The sequence below is a fragment of the Colias croceus genome, chromosome 3, assembly GCF_905220415.1.
Source record: "Colias croceus chromosome 3, ilColCroc2.1".
NCBI classification, from domain to species: domain Eukaryota; kingdom Metazoa; phylum Arthropoda; class Insecta; order Lepidoptera; family Pieridae; genus Colias; species Colias croceus.
Window position 1 is genome coordinate 1,886,090 of NC_059539.1, and position 20,967 is coordinate 1,907,056.

The 20,967-nt window shown below is 37.0% G+C and overlaps 2 protein-coding genes across 13 annotated transcripts in view; one reads left to right on the forward strand and one right to left on the reverse strand.

The window, feature by feature from the left end:
• Nucleotides 1–1,084: 1,084 nt before the first annotated feature.
• LOC123706458 (maestro heat-like repeat-containing protein family member 1) lies at nt 1,085–15,141 on the reverse strand. The gene is made up of 12 exons (XM_045655738.1): nt 14,971–15,141; nt 14,716–14,893; nt 13,841–14,012; nt 11,099–11,288; nt 7,329–10,164; nt 6,837–6,990; nt 6,152–6,412; nt 5,649–5,863; nt 5,219–5,407; nt 4,491–4,773; nt 4,110–4,347; nt 1,085–1,529 (listed from the first exon to the last, which is right to left on the reverse strand). The coding sequence occupies exons 1-12, from the start codon at nt 14,999–15,001 to the stop codon at nt 1,345–1,347; spliced, it is 4,932 nt and encodes a 1,643-aa protein (XP_045511694.1). The 5' UTR covers nt 15,002–15,141; the 3' UTR covers nt 1,085–1,344.
• Nucleotides 15,142–17,656: 2,515 nt separating this feature from the next.
• The window catches only part of LOC123706464 (GTPase-activating protein skywalker), a 94,311-nt gene continuing 91,000 nt past the window's right edge, over nt 17,657–20,967 (forward strand). For 6 of the 12 annotated variants that reach the window (XM_045655759.1, XM_045655760.1, XM_045655758.1 and 3 more), the window contains exons 1-2: nt 17,659–18,179; nt 18,537–18,824. In XM_045655759.1, coding sequence (XP_045511715.1) covers nt 18,713–18,824 — 112 coding nt within the window. In that variant the 5' untranslated portion in view covers nt 17,659–18,179; nt 18,537–18,712. Of the gene's footprint in view, nt 18,180–18,255; nt 18,360–18,536; nt 18,825–20,967 lie in introns of those variants that run through there. The other 6 variants (XM_045655764.1, XM_045655753.1, XM_045655755.1 and 3 more) reach the window with 3 other exon arrangements.

Consider the following 20,967-nt stretch of genomic DNA (forward strand, 5'->3'; position numbering starts at 1 on the left):
ATTAGCTGCCACTACTTCGTTATATAAAATATATAAAAGCAACAATAATCACTTATATCTAAATATCACACCTTTAGCGATGACTCTGTTACTTAAAGTCCATTACTCTTATAGATAATAATTCATAATTTTCCGTTTGATAAACATAATAAACAGGAATAGATAAAAACGACGTGTGGCATTCGGGGACTGCCGCGGTAAAGCTATTGCATGCTATGCCTTCAAGCCACACCTCCGCCCGTCGGAGTGGGGAGCGTGAGGTTTTTTCGTTACGGAATTTCTCGATGCGGTCCCCGCGATCAAGGCCCGCGATAGAAGCTATTCAATAGCTTAAAAAACAATATCTTTCATAACGCATCTTTTAACATGGAATATAAAAAATGAGAATTTCCAAATTTCAATACAAAGAAAATATTCAAAATACATAATAGTACATTAAATAAAACAGAATATAATTTCATTTGAACTTAAGAAAAAAAAGGCAATTTATTGATCGCCATCATCAAAAACAACTTTAAAACATCTTTTTATAAACTGTTTAAATTTAATCGTAGTATATTTAGTTAGTGAAAGAGCTAACATTAAATTTGATAGATTATAACTTGATAGATTATAATTATGTATAGTATTTTATAACAACCTTATTCTCTTTTCCTTCAAGTTTATATGTGTAGATATATTATTATTTATATTATATAGTAGTGTATATAATAATATATAAAGAATTTTTTATATAATTGAATCTCTGATTTAAAGTAAGACTGCGCATATTATATTACGTATAAATGAATAAATTGAACAAATAATCTAATTTAATAATACATATAATTTCGTATTCGAGATTTAAATAATAATTCATGCATTAATATATGTACTTATAGATTTTGTAATAATTATTAAATATTCTACCTATCTCAAAAATCTTATTAACGAAATCCCTTGGAAAATCTATATAATTATATAGATTAAGAGCCGATTTTTCAATTCTTGGTTAAAATTTATCCGTCCATTAAAGTATTATAAAATGTCACCTGTAAACTGTCAAATACGGACAATTAGAATACATTTTTGAAATGGTAGTTTAATACGTTATTCGATGAATAAGTTTTAACCTTGGTGTTAACCAAAGATTGAAAAATCAGCCCTTAAAAATCAAAAATTAATGACATAAGATAGTAAAACAAATGCATTACTGCATTAGAGACCTTATTCCAATAGACATAAGGATCATCCAATCACCAACCTCAACCCTGCTTCTAAGGCCACTAAGTGCAATCATTGGACAATGTATATCCTGTTAACAATCTTGCCATTTACCAAATCTGAAGTGAGTCGGACTTTGGGTCATATTTCAGTACACACAAGGGTTATATTCGCTAGAGCGAAAGCTGAATGTTGTCGAACTAGAGGGTTAGGGTCTTTTATGAGCTGTAAAAGTCTGGATCTAGCTGTGCGGATAATGTCTGGTTCTAAACGCGTTTCTTCTGGGTATTGTTCCTGGATCCGGTCTAATTCTGCGTATAGGTAACCTGGAAAATGTAAAATATAAATTATTATAATTTTCATTTGAGTATATATTTTAACTCTGTTTAAAAACGTATGTTTACACAGAGTTAAAACATATAATCTTCTAATTCCACATTGTTTAATTATAAACGATTGCGTCTTGTCCTAAAATGGGATTTGGGATATTAAAATGGCACCACTCATGTATTTTTTTAAATATAAAGCATAATGTGAAATTATACTAATGAGATATTACTCTCAGGAGTAATTATTTTTGTCAGAGTAGAGGGTAAATGAGTTATTATTATTTATTTGTACAACGAGCAATTAACGGAAGTTAAATATTATAAGGCTTAATAATTATTATTAACAGTATAAAGGGTAATTATTATCAATACAGAGAGATTATTACGACGAGAAATTATTTATAATATAATCAGTTAAGTGCGAGTGGTACTCGCGACGCGTCTCGTACGCGAAATAAATTTCCGTAAAATAATCAATTTTTTATTTATTATGTATATTATGGTATTAATAAGATTTTGTATTAAAAAAAAATATTTTTTGTGATAGCTAACATCTATCGTATTTTTATGTAAAATAAACATATACTTGAATATAAATTTACTATGATTTGGATTCATTTTAATTTATTCACCAGTAGATGTTTCTATTACAAATAACGAGCAAAGACTTGCACATAATCACGTTTATTTTGTGTACTCTTATCGTATCATTTTCATTTATTGTATATTTGTTTAATTATTCTTTTTATTTTTTTAAGTGAGTATTTAGAGCGTTTATGTAGTACCGTTATCAATATCGATAAAAAATTCTTTTGTCTAATTTGTAGTCTGGGAGCTTCCTTAAATATGTTATTTTTATTTTATATTTATTGCCACAACAGATGCACAATCCCTGACAATTTTTTGATCTCAAACTATAACGAATCATGAGATAAGGTCTGGTGGACCGACGAATAGACAGACAACGAAGTTCCAGTAATAAGGTCCCGCAGGTAGGGCAGCAGGGCGCGCACTCTGCGGGACACTGACCGAGCAGGGCGGGCGCGTAGGGCCGCAGCGCGTCCCGTGCGGTGTGCAGGTAGGGCAGCAGGGCGCGCACTCTGCGGGACACTGACCGAGCAGGGCGGGCGCGTAGGGCCGCAGCGCGTCCCGTGCGGTGTGCAGGTAGGGCAGCAGGGCGCGCACTCTGCGGGACACTGACCGAGCAGGGCGGGCGCGTAGGGCCGCAGCGCGTCCCGTGCGGTGTGCAGGTAGGGCAGCAGGGCGCGCACTCTGCGGGACACTGACCGAGCAGGGCGGGCGCGTAGGGCCGCAGCGCGTCCCGTGCGGTGTGCAGGTAGGGCAGCAGGGCGCGCACTCTGCGGGACACTGACCGAGCAGGGCGGGCGCGTAGGGCCGCAGCGCGTCCCGTGCGGTGTGCAGGTAGGGCAGCAGGGCGCGCACTCTGCGGGACACTGACCGAGCAGGGCGGGCGCGTAGGGCCGCAGCGCGTCCCGTGCGGTGTGCAGGTAGGGCAGCAGGGCGCGCACTCTGCGGGACACTGACCGAGCAGGGCGGGCGCGTAGGGCCGCAGCGCGTCCCGTGCGGTGTGCAGGTAGGGCAGCAGGGCGCGCACTCTGCGGGACACTGACCGAGCAGGGCGGGCGCGTAGGGCCGCAGCGCGTCCCGTGCGGTGTGCAGGTAGGGCAGCAGGGCGCGCACTCTGCGGGACACTGACCGAGCAGGGCGGGCGCGTAGGGCCGCAGCGCGTCCCGTGCGGTGTGCAGGTAGGGCAGCAGGGCGCGCACTCTGCGGGACACTGACCGAGCAGGGCGGGCGCGTAGGGCCGCAGCGCGTCCCGTGCGGTGTGCAGGTAGGGCAGCAGGGCGCGCACTCTGCGGGACACTGACCGAGCAGGGCGGGCGCGTAGGGCCGCAGCGCGTCCCGTGCGGTGTGCAGGTAGGGCAGCAGGGCGCGCACTCTGCGGGACACTGACCGAGCAGGGCGGGCGCGTAGGGCCGCAGCGCGTCCCGTGCGGTGTGCAGGTAGGGCAGCAGGGCGCGCACTCTGCGGGACACTGACCGAGCAGGGCGGGCGCGTAGGGCCGCAGCGCGTCCCGTGCGGTGTGCAGGTAGGGCAGCAGGGCGCGCACTCTGCGGGACACTGACCGAGCAGGGCGGGCGCGTAGGGCCGCAGCGCGTCCCGTGCGGTGTGCAGGTAGGGCAGCAGGGCGCGCACTCTGCGGGACACTGACCGAGCAGGGCGGGCGCGTAGGGCCGCAGCGCGTCCCGTGCGGTGTGCAGGTAGGGCAGCAGGGCGCGCACTCTGCGGGACACTGACCGAGCAGGGCGGGCGCGTAGGGCCGCAGCGCGTCCCGTGCGGTGTGCAGGTAGGGCAGCAGGGCGCGCACTCTGCGGGACACTGACCGAGCAGGGCGGGCGCGTAGGGCCGCAGCGCGTCCCGTGCGGTGTGCAGGTAGGGCAGCAGGGCGCGCACTCTGCGGGACACTGACCGAGCAGGGCGGGCGCGTAGGGCCGCAGCGCGTCCCGTGCGGTGTGCAGGTAGGGCAGCAGGGCGCGCACTCTGCGGGACACTGACCGAGCAGGGCGGGCGCGTAGGGCCGCAGCGCGTCCCGTGCGGTGTGCAGGTAGGGCAGCAGGGCGCGCACGCAGGCCGGCAGGGCGCAGGGCCGCTCGTCCGCGAGCTGCCGCACGAGGGCGCTGAGGAACTGCTCCAGGTACAGCCGGCCCTCGTCCACGAGGTGCGTCTGGATGAACTCGTTCGACTTGCGCGCGTTGAACGTCCGGAACAGCTGGCGGAGCGTCGATTTGGCCGCCTGAAAGGAATGGAGTGATGTTGTTTATACAAAATACGAAGTTTTTGTACATATATATGACATAATGCTTTACTTAGCTTCTAATTCACAGAGCGTATTAAAAGATAATAAAAATTACTTCAGAAATGTAAAAAATAACTCACCCTCACAACAGCAGGATTGCTGTCACACAAATGCAACAGGAAGCACGGCAGAGAACTTATAGCTTGCTCCACTAATCCTTCAGACTTGACCTTCTCAGCGATGATGCCAAAGAGACGAATGGAGTTCTCCCTTAATTGGCTACAATCCGTGTTCATGAAGGGGCGGATTTTCTGGGAGATCGCGAGTAATTCTCGATCCAACTCTTTGTCCAGTTTGTCAGTTTCAGTCAAAAGACGACTGAGCCCTTGTATGGCAGCTAGGGGAACGTTTTCGACGGGCGATCTGTGACGGAAATTGTGTTTCTTTAATTTATTACTATTACAAAAATATCAAGCAAAAATTTGATTTTTGATATCCTACTAATATTATAAACGCGAAAGTTTGTATGTTTGTGTGTTAATTACCGCTTGACGCAAAAATTGCTGAACCGATTTTCATGAAAATGAGCATACACATAGAGGGTAACTTGGATAGTTATATACAAAGGATAGTTTTTATCCCGAAAATCACACAGGGACGGAAACTATGTGGGTTTTCTTCTGACTACGCGGGCGAAACTGCAGCGAAAAGCTTGTGTACTTAAATATAAAATAGCGGTAGATATCTCACGGCATAATCTACGCGTCCACCATTTGGCTGATCGCAGGGACGTGAGTTTGGCAGCACCGCGCAGTTCTTGTGCTGCTCCTACACTATAAGCTATATAGATATATGGCTAACGTCTTACACCATCATCTGTGCATCCACCCCCTGGCTCAGCGCGGATATAGCAGCCGGTAACGATGCAGTGGAACGCAGGCACGTGAGGTTGGCAGCACCGCGCAGGCTCACGCAACGCACGCGTGGGCTTTCGTCCTTCCAACCGGAGTTTAGAGTTGCTATCACACTCTCTATTAGTATCGGGTTGTCGTTGCACCTGGGGCAGCAAAACAAATGTAACGTTTATTTATTTTCACATTGTCAAGTTCAAAAACGCAAGCGGATGCTAAAACTTTTAATTGATTGAGAAGGTTCAATTCGTAAACACTCCTTTAACTGTGTTTAAAATATTAACGAAACAACTAATTTCCATTATTTCCTACATTGGTAAATAATTAAAATATCATAGCGACATCTACGACATTGACATCAATGTCATCACAATGAAATATCCTCACCGATAGTTCAAAAGATCAGCCAACAACGCGATAACAGCACACCGTTGTGGCGGTAATGGCGACCGTGCGTATCCAGCGACACTTCCCACTAACCGACAGAGCTGGCCCGGGCAGGAACGGCTGAGAGAACTGCCCAGGATTGGCGCTAGTTCCAGGATAATGCTTGAGCTATCGCCATGTTCTATGCTTAAGCATAGAGAGCACGCTTCCTTGACCTAAATAATCCCAAAAGAAAGGAAAATTCATGAATTATAAATATGAAGCGAGAACAAGGCCAAATATAGAAAAATAATAAGTCAAATAACATTAAGAAAAGCGAAAAACAATGCGTCACTTTGTTTCTAGTTACAACATTGTTCATAATGGCTGTCAAATTGTATACTTATGGCATAGAAATAAAAAATAATTAAAAATAAAAATAAAAAAACAAAATTATTCGAAACATAAATCTACATGCAACACTTCAGATAGCTTTCAATTAACAAATTTAAGTAGTAACCCACCTTATAACAATCAGCTCTCTCTAGGAAGCTATTAAAGGTGTTCACAGTGATCCTAGCCGGGGACAATTTGATAGCTTCTCTGTTGGGAATGAATCCGAATCTCTCTTGTCCCTTATTTGTTGGTACTACATACGCTGGTGGTTCCGCCTCTACATAACAAGCTAAAGTCGTGTAGAGTACGGCAAATAGTTCTGAGAATTTGTTCATGCATATTGGTCGCATAGATTCCTCTTGTAACATCTCGCCTAGAGCGCTTATGAGCTGAAATAATTAGAAAATAAGTAATTAATATGAAGAAAAGAGAAAAAATAAATAAAAAATGGCTTAGAAAATTTTTGAGGATATTGGAGTAAAAAAAAAAATTTTATGGAGTGATTGAGTAATTATATTTAGGGAAATGGAGTAATTATTTTTTGTGAGCATTTAGGATAATGTATGTACTTGAGTAATTGATTGTTTAACAGCCGAAATATTTTGATTACTTTGATATAAAAAGAGTTTTAAGAATTGCATAATGTTAGAAAGAGCTAATTTTATTAAAACAATGGAGTAATTACACAAGTTTTATTGTATGGCTATAAAGAGAGGAAAATTGCAGAATTTGTAATAAATATAATTTACAATATCACTATGGAAAATATTTTTGTAATAATTAAATACATAATTCTTAAATATTTAAGCTCACAGTCATAGGTTGCAATGCAGCGATGTGATGTTCAGTGATATGGTAGGGGTCTTCATACAACTCTATAGAAGTCATGAGTCGCAAGAAATTGTCCACTATGGCTATGGAGAGTCCCTCGTCACGGGCTAGATGCCGCCAGCAACTTACTACGCAACTGTGAATTATAAAATATTGCTATTTTTCCTTCACTGTCCTACTTCAAAATGCGTGTGTTTGTGCTTTGTCTGTCTTTAAAAAAAATTATACTTTGGAATTTAGTTTGGGATATTTTAAGGGTCAGAAAATGAAAACCTACATACATATACTAATTTATGTTATGAATTAACTTTTCAAACTATCATTACATGTTAAGTCTTGTTTATGTTGGGGGGTTGGGGTAAATTATAAGATTTAAGATTGAGATTGTATTCCGGGAAGTTGCATTGTCTGTACGATTAGGTACTTAATCGTACAGTTTATGTATTAATAATTACTAATAACACAGATACTTACGGCCTCAACGGAATCCTCTGTCCCAATAGTACAGCAGTCACTGCATTGGAATGATGTCTCGTCAACGACATCAGTGGCCGCATGAGCCTCGCTCTGGCCTCATCATTCACCATTTCCATCGTCACCAACATAACTTCCACTATCCTCTCTATACTCTGATACAAATCCTGCCCCTTCTTTACGAAGAACGCGTCTAATATAGAACTAATACCAACACTACGCAACTCATGTCCATCGTAACTTTCAAGCAAACTTTCTATGAATTGCATAGTATGCAAGTGGGGTATTTTAGGAGAAATTGTATCACACAGCTTCATACAATAATCACTTATCATACACAGATCATTCGTTAGAATATTGTTCTGTAACTGGGTTAGATTGCTCATACATTCGTCGTCTGGCTCAATCGTATGGCCTTCGTACAAATCTTGTATCTGAATTATGAGTTTGATGCAGTCTACTGTCGTTAATCTAACTGGGAAATTAGTATCAGCTACCCCGGGGATAATGAGACCTAATAAATACCCCATTTGACCAAATTTACTGGGAGCTTCGTAGTTTAGTTTAACATTTTTAATATAAGCATCAAAGACGACTTGAAGAATAAGTACAGCAGCGGTTCTTATCTCGTCGTTTTCATGACGGATCCACTCCATAAGTAAACCAATAATATCATCTATTGTACTCAAACATGTTGACTGAATGATCAATTCTTTTATCAATTCATGAAGTAAAGTTAAAGAATCGTTTAATGTTTTGGCCAATAAATCGTTTTTATCACCGTTGCCTTCAATTTCATACTTCCGTTTAAACGAAGATAGTTCTCCAAATATACTGTTAAAGAGTACGCGAAGAATTGTATTACGTTCTTCCGGCAAAATGCCTTTTTGTAACTTCGTGAGCGCTTTTGATGCTTTCACTATTATGGGATATAGTTCAACATTCCGTTTTTCCAGATTGGAATTATAAATTTGTTCGAGAACAGCATTTAATAATTGCCAGCGATTTCTCAAAGTAACATTATGGTGGGCCGCTGGGTGAAGTGCCTTGCTAATCTCGTAAAGCGTTGTTACACTTGCGTTGCACAGATCGAAACCGGGACCTGATTTAAGGATTTCTAATAGAATTGATGTGACATTTTCACCTAATCTGGCTAGGACATGAACGTCTAGACATTCCCTTGCGACCTTTCCGTAGCACGTTATAAGAGCGTACTTGACTATAGCAAGTTCGGCGTCATTCTTAGATGCTCTAGATGAGAGGAAATTCATTAATTTATTGCTTCGTTTTGCTTCATTGTCTTTGTATAGCGCATCCAATTCATTTAGTACGGATTCTCCGTGTTGTCTAGATGCGATGCCTATTGCTTTGCTTACGTAATCAACACTTTCAATTGGAATTGATTTGAGAGCAAGAAGAATTATCTTTAACACAGTCTCAACTGCAGCGGCGTTTGACATATGACAAGATAAAACAGCTAAGTACTGTAAAGCCACGCCTTTGATCATCGGCGATTGTTTTTTAGAGAGAATCTGTTGAGAAATCAATGACGATATTTTCTCAACCCATTTGTTGCTATTAACCTGTTCAACAGCGGAAACCAATAGATCCAATAGCATTCCATGCCACTGTTCTCTAGATTCATTTTTCTCAACATACTTTAGTAATCTATCTAATTCAATGGTCCACGCATTCTTTAAATTCTTATGAACATCACCAGAAAACTCTTCTAGGAACATAAGAAGGTTCCTGTTTCTATCTTTCTCGTCTGGATCAACGACGTGCATCAGACATCGAACGAATACAAGGTCCGGTGAACATTTTGACTCAACACTATCTGAAGGCTCATCTGTAGTTACTTCAGAATTATTCTGTAGTAAAGAAGTGAGACAATGACTCACTGTAGACATGGATGGAGTGAAATCTTCAACAGTGAGGGCAGTTAGGAGTAAATGTAATAATTGTGTCCGTACACTTGTGACAGTATTGCACATAAGAACCAATGAATTTCTGCAAGTGTCACGTAAGTCCTGCGCCTCAGCTTTGGAAACTGTTGCTGGTCCTTCATAACCACAGTGTTTTACTATAAACTCTACCATTGCAAAATCCTCTGTGGCCATAATACAATTCCTATATACCAAAGCAACTATTGCTTTGACGAGAATCTTCTTCATTTTAACACCCTGTTCCATCACGATCATCACTTTTAAAATGGTTATGAATTTCGTTGCGAAATTTTCGATAAACACTTGTGACGATGTCGTCAAATGTGTAAGTATTATAACCGCTCTCAGTCTTTCTCTTTCTTGATTATTTTTGCACATGTGCAAGAGCATTTCAATGGTTTGATCTGGATATTGTGTCGCCATGTGATCAAAACAACGGAGCACTTCAAAATGATTCTTAACTGTATGTGGCTGATCGTAATCTGGTTCCAACAGAACCAAGTTACATAAAACGTGGTTTATCGAATTAATTACGTTATCATTTAGCGACAGTTTGGGATTCAGTGGAGATGGAGCTAGCAAATACGAAATACATTGGCTGATACTAAAGAAGTTTATCGTTGGTTTTCGATACAAAGAGAGCAATGAAAGTACAAATTTATTGACAGTCTCGTTGAACTGCCTTTCTGAAATAAGTCTGGTAATTGGGCCTAAAGCCTCGAGGACTGATTCTGATACTTTCGGCTCATAAGAAGGCAACCACTGGTTGTATAGGACATCGAATACAATCGAGAATTCCGTGACAAAGTTATCCTTTATCGATGTTATGTTGTCGGTCTCGACGTTGTCGCCTATTTGCTCAGCCACCGCGACAGCGAAATGTCCGAACGCTGTAAGTAAAAGTAATTTAACATGAACATGGGCAATTATAAGGCGACCTACTTTTTCTATAGTAAAAGTGACTTATTTACGCTTATTATGATTATCATTGAAAGGATTGTTAAAAAGAAATCCATCCACGTAAATAAGAGTTCATATTAATACTATTGAATAATAATTTATGTGCATATACATCTTGAAATGAAAGCCAAAAGGAAAATTCAATGGATCTGCATAATTTTACACACATGATTGATTGATTACAAAAAATATCACGAATTTAATTAAAACTGCTTATTGAATTCTAAATAAATGCGTTGAACAGTGTTAATGATGCATACCGGATCATTTTTGCGAGGGAAGCATAAGAATTAATTTAAAAAATATGTTTAAAAATACTTAGTAGATCTCTCATTACGTCTATAATATTGTTGAATAATCTTCTAAAGAGATACTAATGGTTTAATTGAATGAGACGTTTCGAGACAAAAAATTCTATTCCACAAATAGATTGCCACATTATATCAGATTAAATCAAATTAATTGTAAGGCAATGAAGCCACACAAATTGATTGTTTATAAACTTATAAATAACCTAATCATAGTCTAACCTGTCGAGCGGTAGGGGTGGTAGCATTTTGTCCAAGTTTTCTTTTATATAGTTGCCTTTGTCTTATTATACGCCAACGCCTGTCTGAGCCCATCTTACCTAACAGAAACCAATAGTGGCAAAATTTTGCCCAGGATCTCCTTTATATACACAACTATATCCCTGATGTTGGTTTCTATAGATTACTTATAGGTCTCACCATATGCGAACGCCTGTCTTAGGTCATCTTGCCTGACAAGTGCTACCACTTGTCAGGCAGGAGCGGTAGCATTCTGCCCAGTATCTCCTTGATATGCACTAATTTTATAGATCACTCGTAAATTATTAAGTCTTACCATACGCGAACGCCTGTCTGAGACCATCTTGCCTGACTAGGGGCAACAAAGGTAGCATTTTGCCCAGGATCTCCTTGATATGCGGCACCATGTCCTTGGTGTTTAGGACGGCCAGTGTGCCCAGGGTGTGAGCGATTGTGTAGTGCGGCACGGAAGCCGGGGACAATTGGTTTATGAGGCTGCGAAGTACCTGAACAATTGGATAGATTTACGGTGAACCTATCAATCTATGTTTATTAGTTGTAGAAATGATATATAGAAATGCAGAAAATTTGATAAAAATAAAATTTTAAACACTAATACCCGACTACTAAAACACCCTCAAAAAAGTACGAAACAAGAACATAGTCTCCGATTCCGATAAAGATTTGTTTTAAGGATAGACGTGATCGTACCTGAATAATATTTAAGTAATCTTGTTTTTCTTTACTTAATAATATTTATCAGTTAAAAATGACCATTAAAAAAAATGGCAAAATCTGCCGAACATCAAAACTTTTTTCGGCCAAATAATGTAATTTTAATAATATATATGACAAAAAAATTTACAAGCTCCCTTAAAGTATTTTATTTATAACCTAAATACAGCAATCGATTCAATCACTTGCATGGATTATTTATAAGGCTTCTTTGAATGAACTAAATAAACCCCACTTGAGGCGGTTATTGGGGCATGGCTGTTTTAATGATTTTTAACGTTATATGCTTTAAATCGGACCAGCTTAAAGAAGCCCCCAAAACTGTGGTTATTTAAGCTGCTTTTCATGAACGGTAACTTTATCTTTCAAAGAAAAATATCTTTGGATAAAATCGTAAAAATGTTAAAAACTAAATTTTTAAAAATTAATTAAATACGAATTAATCTAGCAAAATGGATGAAATATTGTTCATCAACAAAATCGAAAGAATATGAGTATTTTATTTTAACAACACATCTTGTTCAAATAATGATATAATGAAACCATGTGTGCATGTATTCGATAGCATATATACAAAAACAATAACACTTCTCATTAACAGACTACATTGAAAGCTGATATTGATTATCAAATCAACTGTTAACTAGCTGTGCCCCGCGATTTTACCCGCGTTGCTCCGCTCCTTTTGGTCTTAGCGTGATTATACATATATAGCCTACAGCCTTAATCGAAAAATGGGCTATCTAACATCGAAATAACTTTTCAAATTGGACCAGTAGTTCCGAAATTTGCGGGTTGAAACAAACAAACAAACTCATCAGCTTTATAATATAAGTATAGATTTGAGAGAACTGGTTTACACAAAACTTAAATGTGTTTATATTAATGAAATTATTAAAACAAGATTATATACCTATTCATATAAAAAGTATTAAGGTTGCTTGTCTTTAAAAGGTCAGAATATTATTTCATGAATTAATTGTTTTGTGTTGGACTACAAAATATTATATGAGTTGATAATGAAGATATTATTTTATATGACACTAAAATTGCGGTTGGATAATTTATACAACTTTTACAGCAGTTTCATTTTCTTATTTAATTTCAATAAATGCATAATGTTGAATACTAGAAAATGTATTCAATATAATTAATAATTTACAAGTTTGATTGAGTGTCAGTGAGTCATTATGCAAAATCCACTTTAAAGAATTCGAGATAATATTCTGATGCTTAAATGTGTTTTTATAGTAATCAAGAAGGATATCTTTTGTAAAATTATTAAAAATAAAACCAATTGTAAGCTCAAAATTGTTTCATTGGTTTTTTGATTAATATATAGTTAGTAATGTATCTGTTAACGGAAATGTATGTAATCCGTCATTGTATACAATTCCAAGGAAATGTATGTAATTCCTAAAGTCGCACGGAAATGTGTGAAATAAATTATTTTATACACATTGCCTAGGAAATCTATACATTTCCTAAATAGCAATCGGAAATGTAAAACATCTAATATATTGGAAGGTACGCGGGTCGATGGGGGGGAGGGCCGAAAATTCGTAATCAGAATTTTTGGTTTGGATAAGGGGGTGGGTAAGGTTAGGTTCATGTTTTTTCATGGGCTCTCTAATCTACTATCCGTCGGCTCACGACCGTCTTTTTGTAGAATTTTGGAAAAAGACGAATTTCGGCATATTACAAATTGCCGGCCGTTTGTAATACGGCGGATTATACAATCCAACTGGGACTTGTACAAGGGGACAGCGGGACGAGGGGACTGATTACTAACCAAATGAAAATTTAATTTGATTGAATATAAGTTGATTTAAGAAATGTTAATTAGTAAGATAATATGAACATATTATTATTATTTTACGGTAAGACTGTTACCCGATACAGTGTTTTATTACATTGAATTGTGTATAGTGTAGTGCTTAATAGTTTTAGTTAGTTTTAGTTTTAAATTAATATATGTATGTGAGTCTGTAAGGTATTTATTCTATGGGTCTGTACAATTTATTGTCTGTTACCTGAAATAAATATAATAAATAAATAAATAAATTACAGAAATCATTTATTTTAAACATTTCCTAATACAATATTGGAATTGTATAGAATTCCTAGGAAGATAATACATTTCCTAGGATATCTATGCATTAAATAGTTTATTAAACAATATTTTATACATTTCCTGAATGGTATCGGACTTGTACACATTTCCTAGGATTTTTATACAATTCCTTGATTTCATACATTTCCGGTAACATATCTATACATAAAAAGTGTCTATGCTTCTATGATCATTAAAAATTAAACTTACGAGATCCAGAAACTCATGGCCCAGAGCCACAAGAACGGCTGAAGCTCCCATCTGCACAGTTGGCTCGTACGAAGGGTTTTCCGTCATCGCCCTGAGCATAGCATTGACGAGCTCCGCCGCTGTTGACGGATTTAGTTTCTTCACTTGGTCTACACATGTTCGCTCTAACACCCTGTTAGAAATGTATTAAGTATAAATCATAGTTGGTAAAGGTACAGGTAATAATTGGTCTATGTCATGACGATTCAAAGTTTATACAGCATTTTTTTTTTTTGTTTTGTGTGAATTTTAGCAATGTCTAGAAAATAAGGATAGTTCTGCTTGGCGACTGTTAGTCCTGTGGAAAAAGGTAATGCTGGTACTAAATGCACATTGCCAAAGGAATATCTAAATATACCGACAACTTCTTAGTAAAGATGATAAGAAGAGGTCTAATTTAATAAATAAATGATTGAGTGTGAAAGAAAGCCCTAACAATGCATGCTTGTGTAAGTATCCTATTTATATACAATATATTAAAGACTCTTATGTAGTGTTTGTATAAAAATATAATTTAAAGTACTTTGTTTGTTTGCATTCATATAAGATTGCTTATCTTATTTACATAGAAGTAGTTATATGTAAATACACAGTCCGAAAAACTGTGTCATATTATGGTGTAAATCATAATATGTAGTAGCTACATTTCAAAGTATCCTACTACTATTATTAATACGAAGTTTGTAAGAATGCATGGATGTATGTTTATAAACGGATTTTGATGATTCTCTGCAGTGATGTTGCTTATCTAACAAAATAACACACAAGCCATAGAAATATTCGCTTTTGCAATTAATTATTAAATAGAACGATGAATATTTAAAACAAATACTCACTGTACAATATTTCCCGTTTGTACGACGTTAATTCGAACTGTGTTTTTGTAAAATTCACATATTATTTCAATTACTTCATTAGGATATCGATTGGCTATTTTCGTAAGAGATTTTATTATGTTGTTGTTTACAGAGTTATCGCTGTCGCAGAGTGCATTTATTAATACATTCACCGTATCTGTAAAATAACAAATTCATTAGTTTATTATTCTTTCAAAAGTACACATGAATAATACGGAATATTAATGCCAGTACCTTTCAAACATTCTGTATCCGTTAGCGACATTTTCACTAAACCATGGGAATGAAAATGAACTACTCAAAACAGATATTAAATTAATATTAATAATAAACGCAGCAGAAATAAAAATTACAATTCACAAGTCACAATCGCCACTCAGCGAGTACCAGTATTTGTACAATACGACAATGTCATGTGTCATTAAACATCTGGCATTTGACAGTGACAATTTGATTCAGCGTATGACAGAACAGTGCAGCACAGAGAAAGTAATATGCTATAGTTATAGAAAATGATACAATTCAAGAAGTTTACGTCATCTAATACACTGGAGATTTCGGTATGAACATTTGTCGTGTAAGAAGAAAATATTGCCCAGTTGTTGTTTTTTATCACTTTCACACCTAACTTGGTATTGCCACTGTTAATACGAAGTTTTCCCAAGGCTACTATGTATGCTGTAATATTCTGAGCAAAAGATTAGTTTTTGTACATGAGTTTGTTGATAAATTGGCAACAACGTCATTCAGAAGCATTGTTGGATGAGACAATTATTGTTTATGCTAAATAAAATAAGTATCTGAACCAATTATTAAAAAGCGATACTCCCTGATTATGGGTAGTCACCATAATAAAATTGTAGCAACTCTCACTTTGTCAATATGGCATGTGTGTCAAAAAAATTGCGTCGCTTCGAATATTTAAGTTAATATTGTTGCTTATTTAATAAATATTTTCCGTATAAAAAGAATGCATGGTATTGTGCAAAATTGCAGAAGTGTTTGAACACCAAATTCTGGCATAGAATTTCACAGGCAAGTGTATATTTACGTTATTTACAATATTCCTCAATACTCCTGCATTTACCTGTTTAAAATCATTTCAATGGCAAAAATTGTAAAATTTTGCATCATTTTAGTAAGCAGTCATATTAAATTTGTTATTTTCCTAATACTTTATAATTTTTCAACAATTTTTCAATAAACAAAATTAACAAGTATGGTAACCATGATGACGAGTTTTTATGGATAGTGAAGAGAATATATTGTAATAACAATATTATGATGAAAATATTTAGAACACCATTTTCAAGATTGTAACTAGTAATGAAACAACACACGACATCGGTATTGCACTCACATGTAGTTATAAGATTGTTCGTTTTTACATTGAAATTTATACTTTTTTAACTTACCTCATATTTTTTTGTTTTAGGTATTTCAGCTTTCCAAAAAGTAAAATAAAAAGAAATATATGTACCCATCAAGGGTAAAATTATTGAGGATTACGACCCAGAAAAAAATACCTTTTGAAAAATGAACTTTGTAAAGTTAGCTGAAATTTGTGCAAGGCTGTTATAAACAGTTTTTCTTTGATGATTTTGGCTTGAAATTGTCCCGTCGAAGCAACGCGTTTAAAAAAGAAGAACAGTTCTTCTTTTACTGAGTAGCTTACAATTTGGTAAACAGCATCTGATGCAAAACACAACTTTCCTTACAAAGGATGCTAATGCTATATATCTGTTCATATCCAGGCTTTGTAGCCAAAAGTTATTTAAAACTATCATTCTATACCAATTAAAATTGTATGTACCTATAAAGTATGACCAGTAATATTATAATATATATATGTACTGTTAAAAATATATGTCGTTATTATTTATAGACCATGATTTTTAATTTTTTTCTATTTCGAAAAATCCTGAATATACAAACCAGCGTGGTCACTCCACAGAAAGAGACAAAAAACAACACTGACATCATTCAAGGTTATATTTTCTTGTTACAAGTTAATGATCATAGTGCAATCTCCAGTGTATTAGGGCGTATTCAGAAAGAAAGCTTGAAACTTATAAGCGCTTATAAGCGCTTATAAGTTTCAAGCTTTCTTTCTGAATACGCCCTTAGATATATAAGCTTCTTGATACAATTTCAAAAAAACTAACATCTGCGACAGACTCAAGAATTTTTCGAAAGTAGATTATATGTATGAATGAGAGAAGTTTAGTATGAAAAAAATGAGTTGATTTAGCTACTAAAGCGTTAAAACGCTAACACAATTATATTCATTTTGATTGATATAAATAAGTAATTAATTAAACAGAATATACAATATAAATAAGTTGACAGCGTTATTATTTTACATCATTTTGTAACAAGTAGAGTTGAATTGTTTTTTCTCATAATTTTGAACACATTGTTTTTTTAACGGATTATTAAGTAACAAATGAAGATTAGTTTCTTTAGTTAAAATCTGTGTAAACGATTTAGTCGAGTAATTTTATATAATACCAGCTGTGCTCCACGGTTTCACTCGTGGCTCCGCTCCTGTTGGTCTTAGCGAGATGATATAAAGCCTTCCTCGATGAATGGGCTATCTAACACCGAAAGAATTTTTACGGACCAGTAGTTCCTGAGATTAGCGCGTTCAAACAAACAAATAAACAAACTCTTCAGCTTTATAATATTAGTATTGATTAAAAGTCCAATATTTTTATTTTTCTTATTTGCTTGATTAGTGTTTTTAATTTTGTTTTAATTTAGTTGCACATTATTTTCATAATAACTAATTATTTTTAATTAATGAATTTCTAAAGAAGATAAATTCTATAATGGATGTTTGTATGCACAGATTATTAATTATCTGTAGGGTTGCTTTTTTTAACACTGTAACTTTACTATGGTAAATTTAATTTAGTCTATGCTTTTGATTAGCAAAAGTTGGGCGACGGCTAGTCGGCTATGTTCAACGTAACTTTCGTAATTATTTCGCTATTATAGGTCATAAATAGATTAGATGCGCGAAATACATAATTTCATAAAAATAGTATAAGTAACGATACATCGTCTATTTAAATAAAATAAATTCCGAATTCGAATAATATTAAAAATCATAGAATACGACTTTCACCGGATACATCGATAATTTGATTAGGTATACGAAACAGAGGTTGCAAATTACTTATTTAGCGGGCAGTGAAACAATCTTACGATGTATCCGTGCATTTGGTCAGTTACTGATATAGCTGTGTGATGAACTGTGGTTCGTTTAAGTGACAAAGCAAACGCGTCGGCTCCCACAGGCCACTCGACACTAGGTATTATCCCATCCGTGATTACGTTGCGCCGGGAACTGGGCACTCGGCTTAGTCGCCGCGGGGACTCCAAAGCGGTAAATACGGAGTCGCAAATCCTGCTCCGAATCATTTATCGTCAGGATCTCGGTGAGTACCGCGCTAGCCAGTCTCTCTCGCAGGGACTCGCAGTTCCCTCTCTGACAGGAGTCGGGCCGCGGGCGTTACTTGCGCGCTGACATTGAACAGCGCAAGATCAGCTGCCGTTTGATCTTAAAATAGACGTAGAATACTGAGCCCCTCCTGGCAGCGGACTTAATCAGCTGATCCGTACAATGCTTTAATTATATCCAATTGGATAATTAATTCAAAAGCGTGGTTGATCAAACGCGATTTAAATCATTCATTGTGCGCGCTGATAACTTATCGGCGTGATAGTGTCATTTATAAAACAATTTGCAGTCCTGACATAGTTTTCAGTGATAACAACTGGTTAATTGGTTTCAGATTTGAAGATGGTGCAGCAAGATTTAACTTAGGTGTTCGGGAAGGGTACACATGGTTATGGTAGGGAATGGCTCTCGGGAGCTCATCGGTGTGAGTTCCTAGTGAGATAGGGTAACTGGATGTGAGTGTAGTGTTGTGAAGTGTCTAGTCATTAGTGAGTGAGGCTAAGAGCCGGGATGCCCTCCGTTATGTTGTCCGCAGTGCTTGAAGAGGAGGCCGACTTGTATGAAGCCTTCCCTCCTCACGTTGATCCCTCCGGAATCACCATTTTAACTGATAGCCCACCAGGTATGTATTGCTTTTAACATTCTTATAAAACATAATTTTTAAAAGACAGCTTTATCGTGCTGTAGTAAAATTAAGATAGCATTTATCTTATCCATAATCTATAATACAAATTAATGGTTCCGTTTATACTCAAAGGAAATCTTGAAGATTATGGTCCTAAAGAATTATCACGTTTGAATTACTAACTAAACAAATATTTATTATTTTAAGGCACACTATAATTATACATTATCTCTGTGTAAATATTTACCGAGAGTTGTGGATTCTCTCCTGTTTACAATGTAAACTTGTGTCTATAAGGTTTATGCTGATTTGTGTAGTGGAGAAACAGTGTAACATACCATTGTTTGAAAACCAAAGTGTACTGTGTTGCAATGCATGCATGTTTTACATAGACATGTAAATTATATTGTCATGCATACTAAAATAGCGTTTTTGTTTATTAATTTAATGAAAAATGTATATTACACTGCATTTTTGCCTTTGTTAGGAAATTCCAACAATAATAGTTAATAATTAAATTTAAAATAAAAAATATTTGTAGTTTTATAAAAATGGTCAATCACATAACACATTGAATACCATACATTTCTAATTGTAATATAAAATTCATATCCATACTAATATTATTAATGCGAAAGTAAATCTGTCTGTCTGTCTGTTACTCAATCACGCCTTAACTACTGTACCAATTTGCATGAAATTTGGTATAGAGATATTTTGATACCCGAGAAAGGACATAGGATAGGTTTTATCCCGGAAATCCTACGGGAACGTATGGTTTTTCTTTGAAAACGCGGGCGAAGCCGCGGCCTGAAAGCTAGTAAGTTATAAATAAAACAGACTATTAAGTTACTGATATTTTAATCATAAAATTAATAACAATACAATGTGGTGATATTTGAGAACATATATACATTTATACTTATCTACAGATGAACTGAATTTTTTGTAATTTTTGCAGTAATTTGATACTTTATAAGTGTCAGCATTTTATAATATGGGTAAAGTTACAGGTGTAGGATTGTTTCTGGTTTTTGTTGAAACAGATTCAACAGTAATTCATTATTTAAAAATGGTAATAATTTAAAATAAATTAAAACATTTTATAATAAGAACATACTGTATATTTATTGTAATTCTGATTACTAAATAATTATTTTATTACACAAGAAATTCACTCAATCAATTAAATGTAAAAATAACATCATATTAATATTTGTGTACAAATATTATCTTTTGCATAATAGTTTGAATGATTGGCATTATCAATTATTTCTTGCATTTGGTAATAAATAATAATAAATTTTCATAGAACTTAATAAGTATTGGTCTATAGCACAAGTAATATTGGTACATCAGTGTTTGACAAAATAAAATAACATTATAATAAAATATCTATAGCTTAAAAAATAAACCATGGGTAGTTATAATAATCTAAAATATCAAACATAAGGTTGAGAAACACAAATTAATCCAGTGAGCCCCGGAACCACAGACACTGAAAATCTGTTGTGTCTGGGACCGATCGGGGCCCATTGGGGCTCAATGGGCTAAGGAATAAATTTAAACATAATTTGGAAATTTGGTCCAAAGCTATAAGGTATAGCTAAAAAGCTGCTATAAAGTAATATGTTACTATTATAAAAGACAAGCCGAAGCCCGCGACTTCAGCCGCGACGTACCCGGTTTCGATTTGCGTAGGTATGTGCTATGAACAAACTCTGTTCTCAATTTCATACAGATCCGACCAGTTGTTTTTGCGTGAAAGAGTAGCAACGCCATGCATCCTGACAAAATTCACGCTTATAATTAGTTATGTATATAAGTTTTTTTAGTAAGGTGTTTCTCAATGTTAGCCAGAAGGGCTTTTACATTTTAACGCGGACGAGGGGGTGAACTGAAGGTTCTGAACTGGTAGCGACATGCACAAGGGCGTCCCCCCTTGACGGGGATCTCGAACCTCGGCTTGGGCTGTCGCTTGAGTGGAGGAGGCCAGAAGGGCCCTAATCGGACGGGATGTATATAAGGTAGTAGGTAGATAACTAGTTTAGAATAGGATTACTCTCTTTGTCATCAAGTTTAGTTAGTTTAAACTTTAAAAGATCGACTATATTCATATTTTCTTCCTGCTACTGCGTGG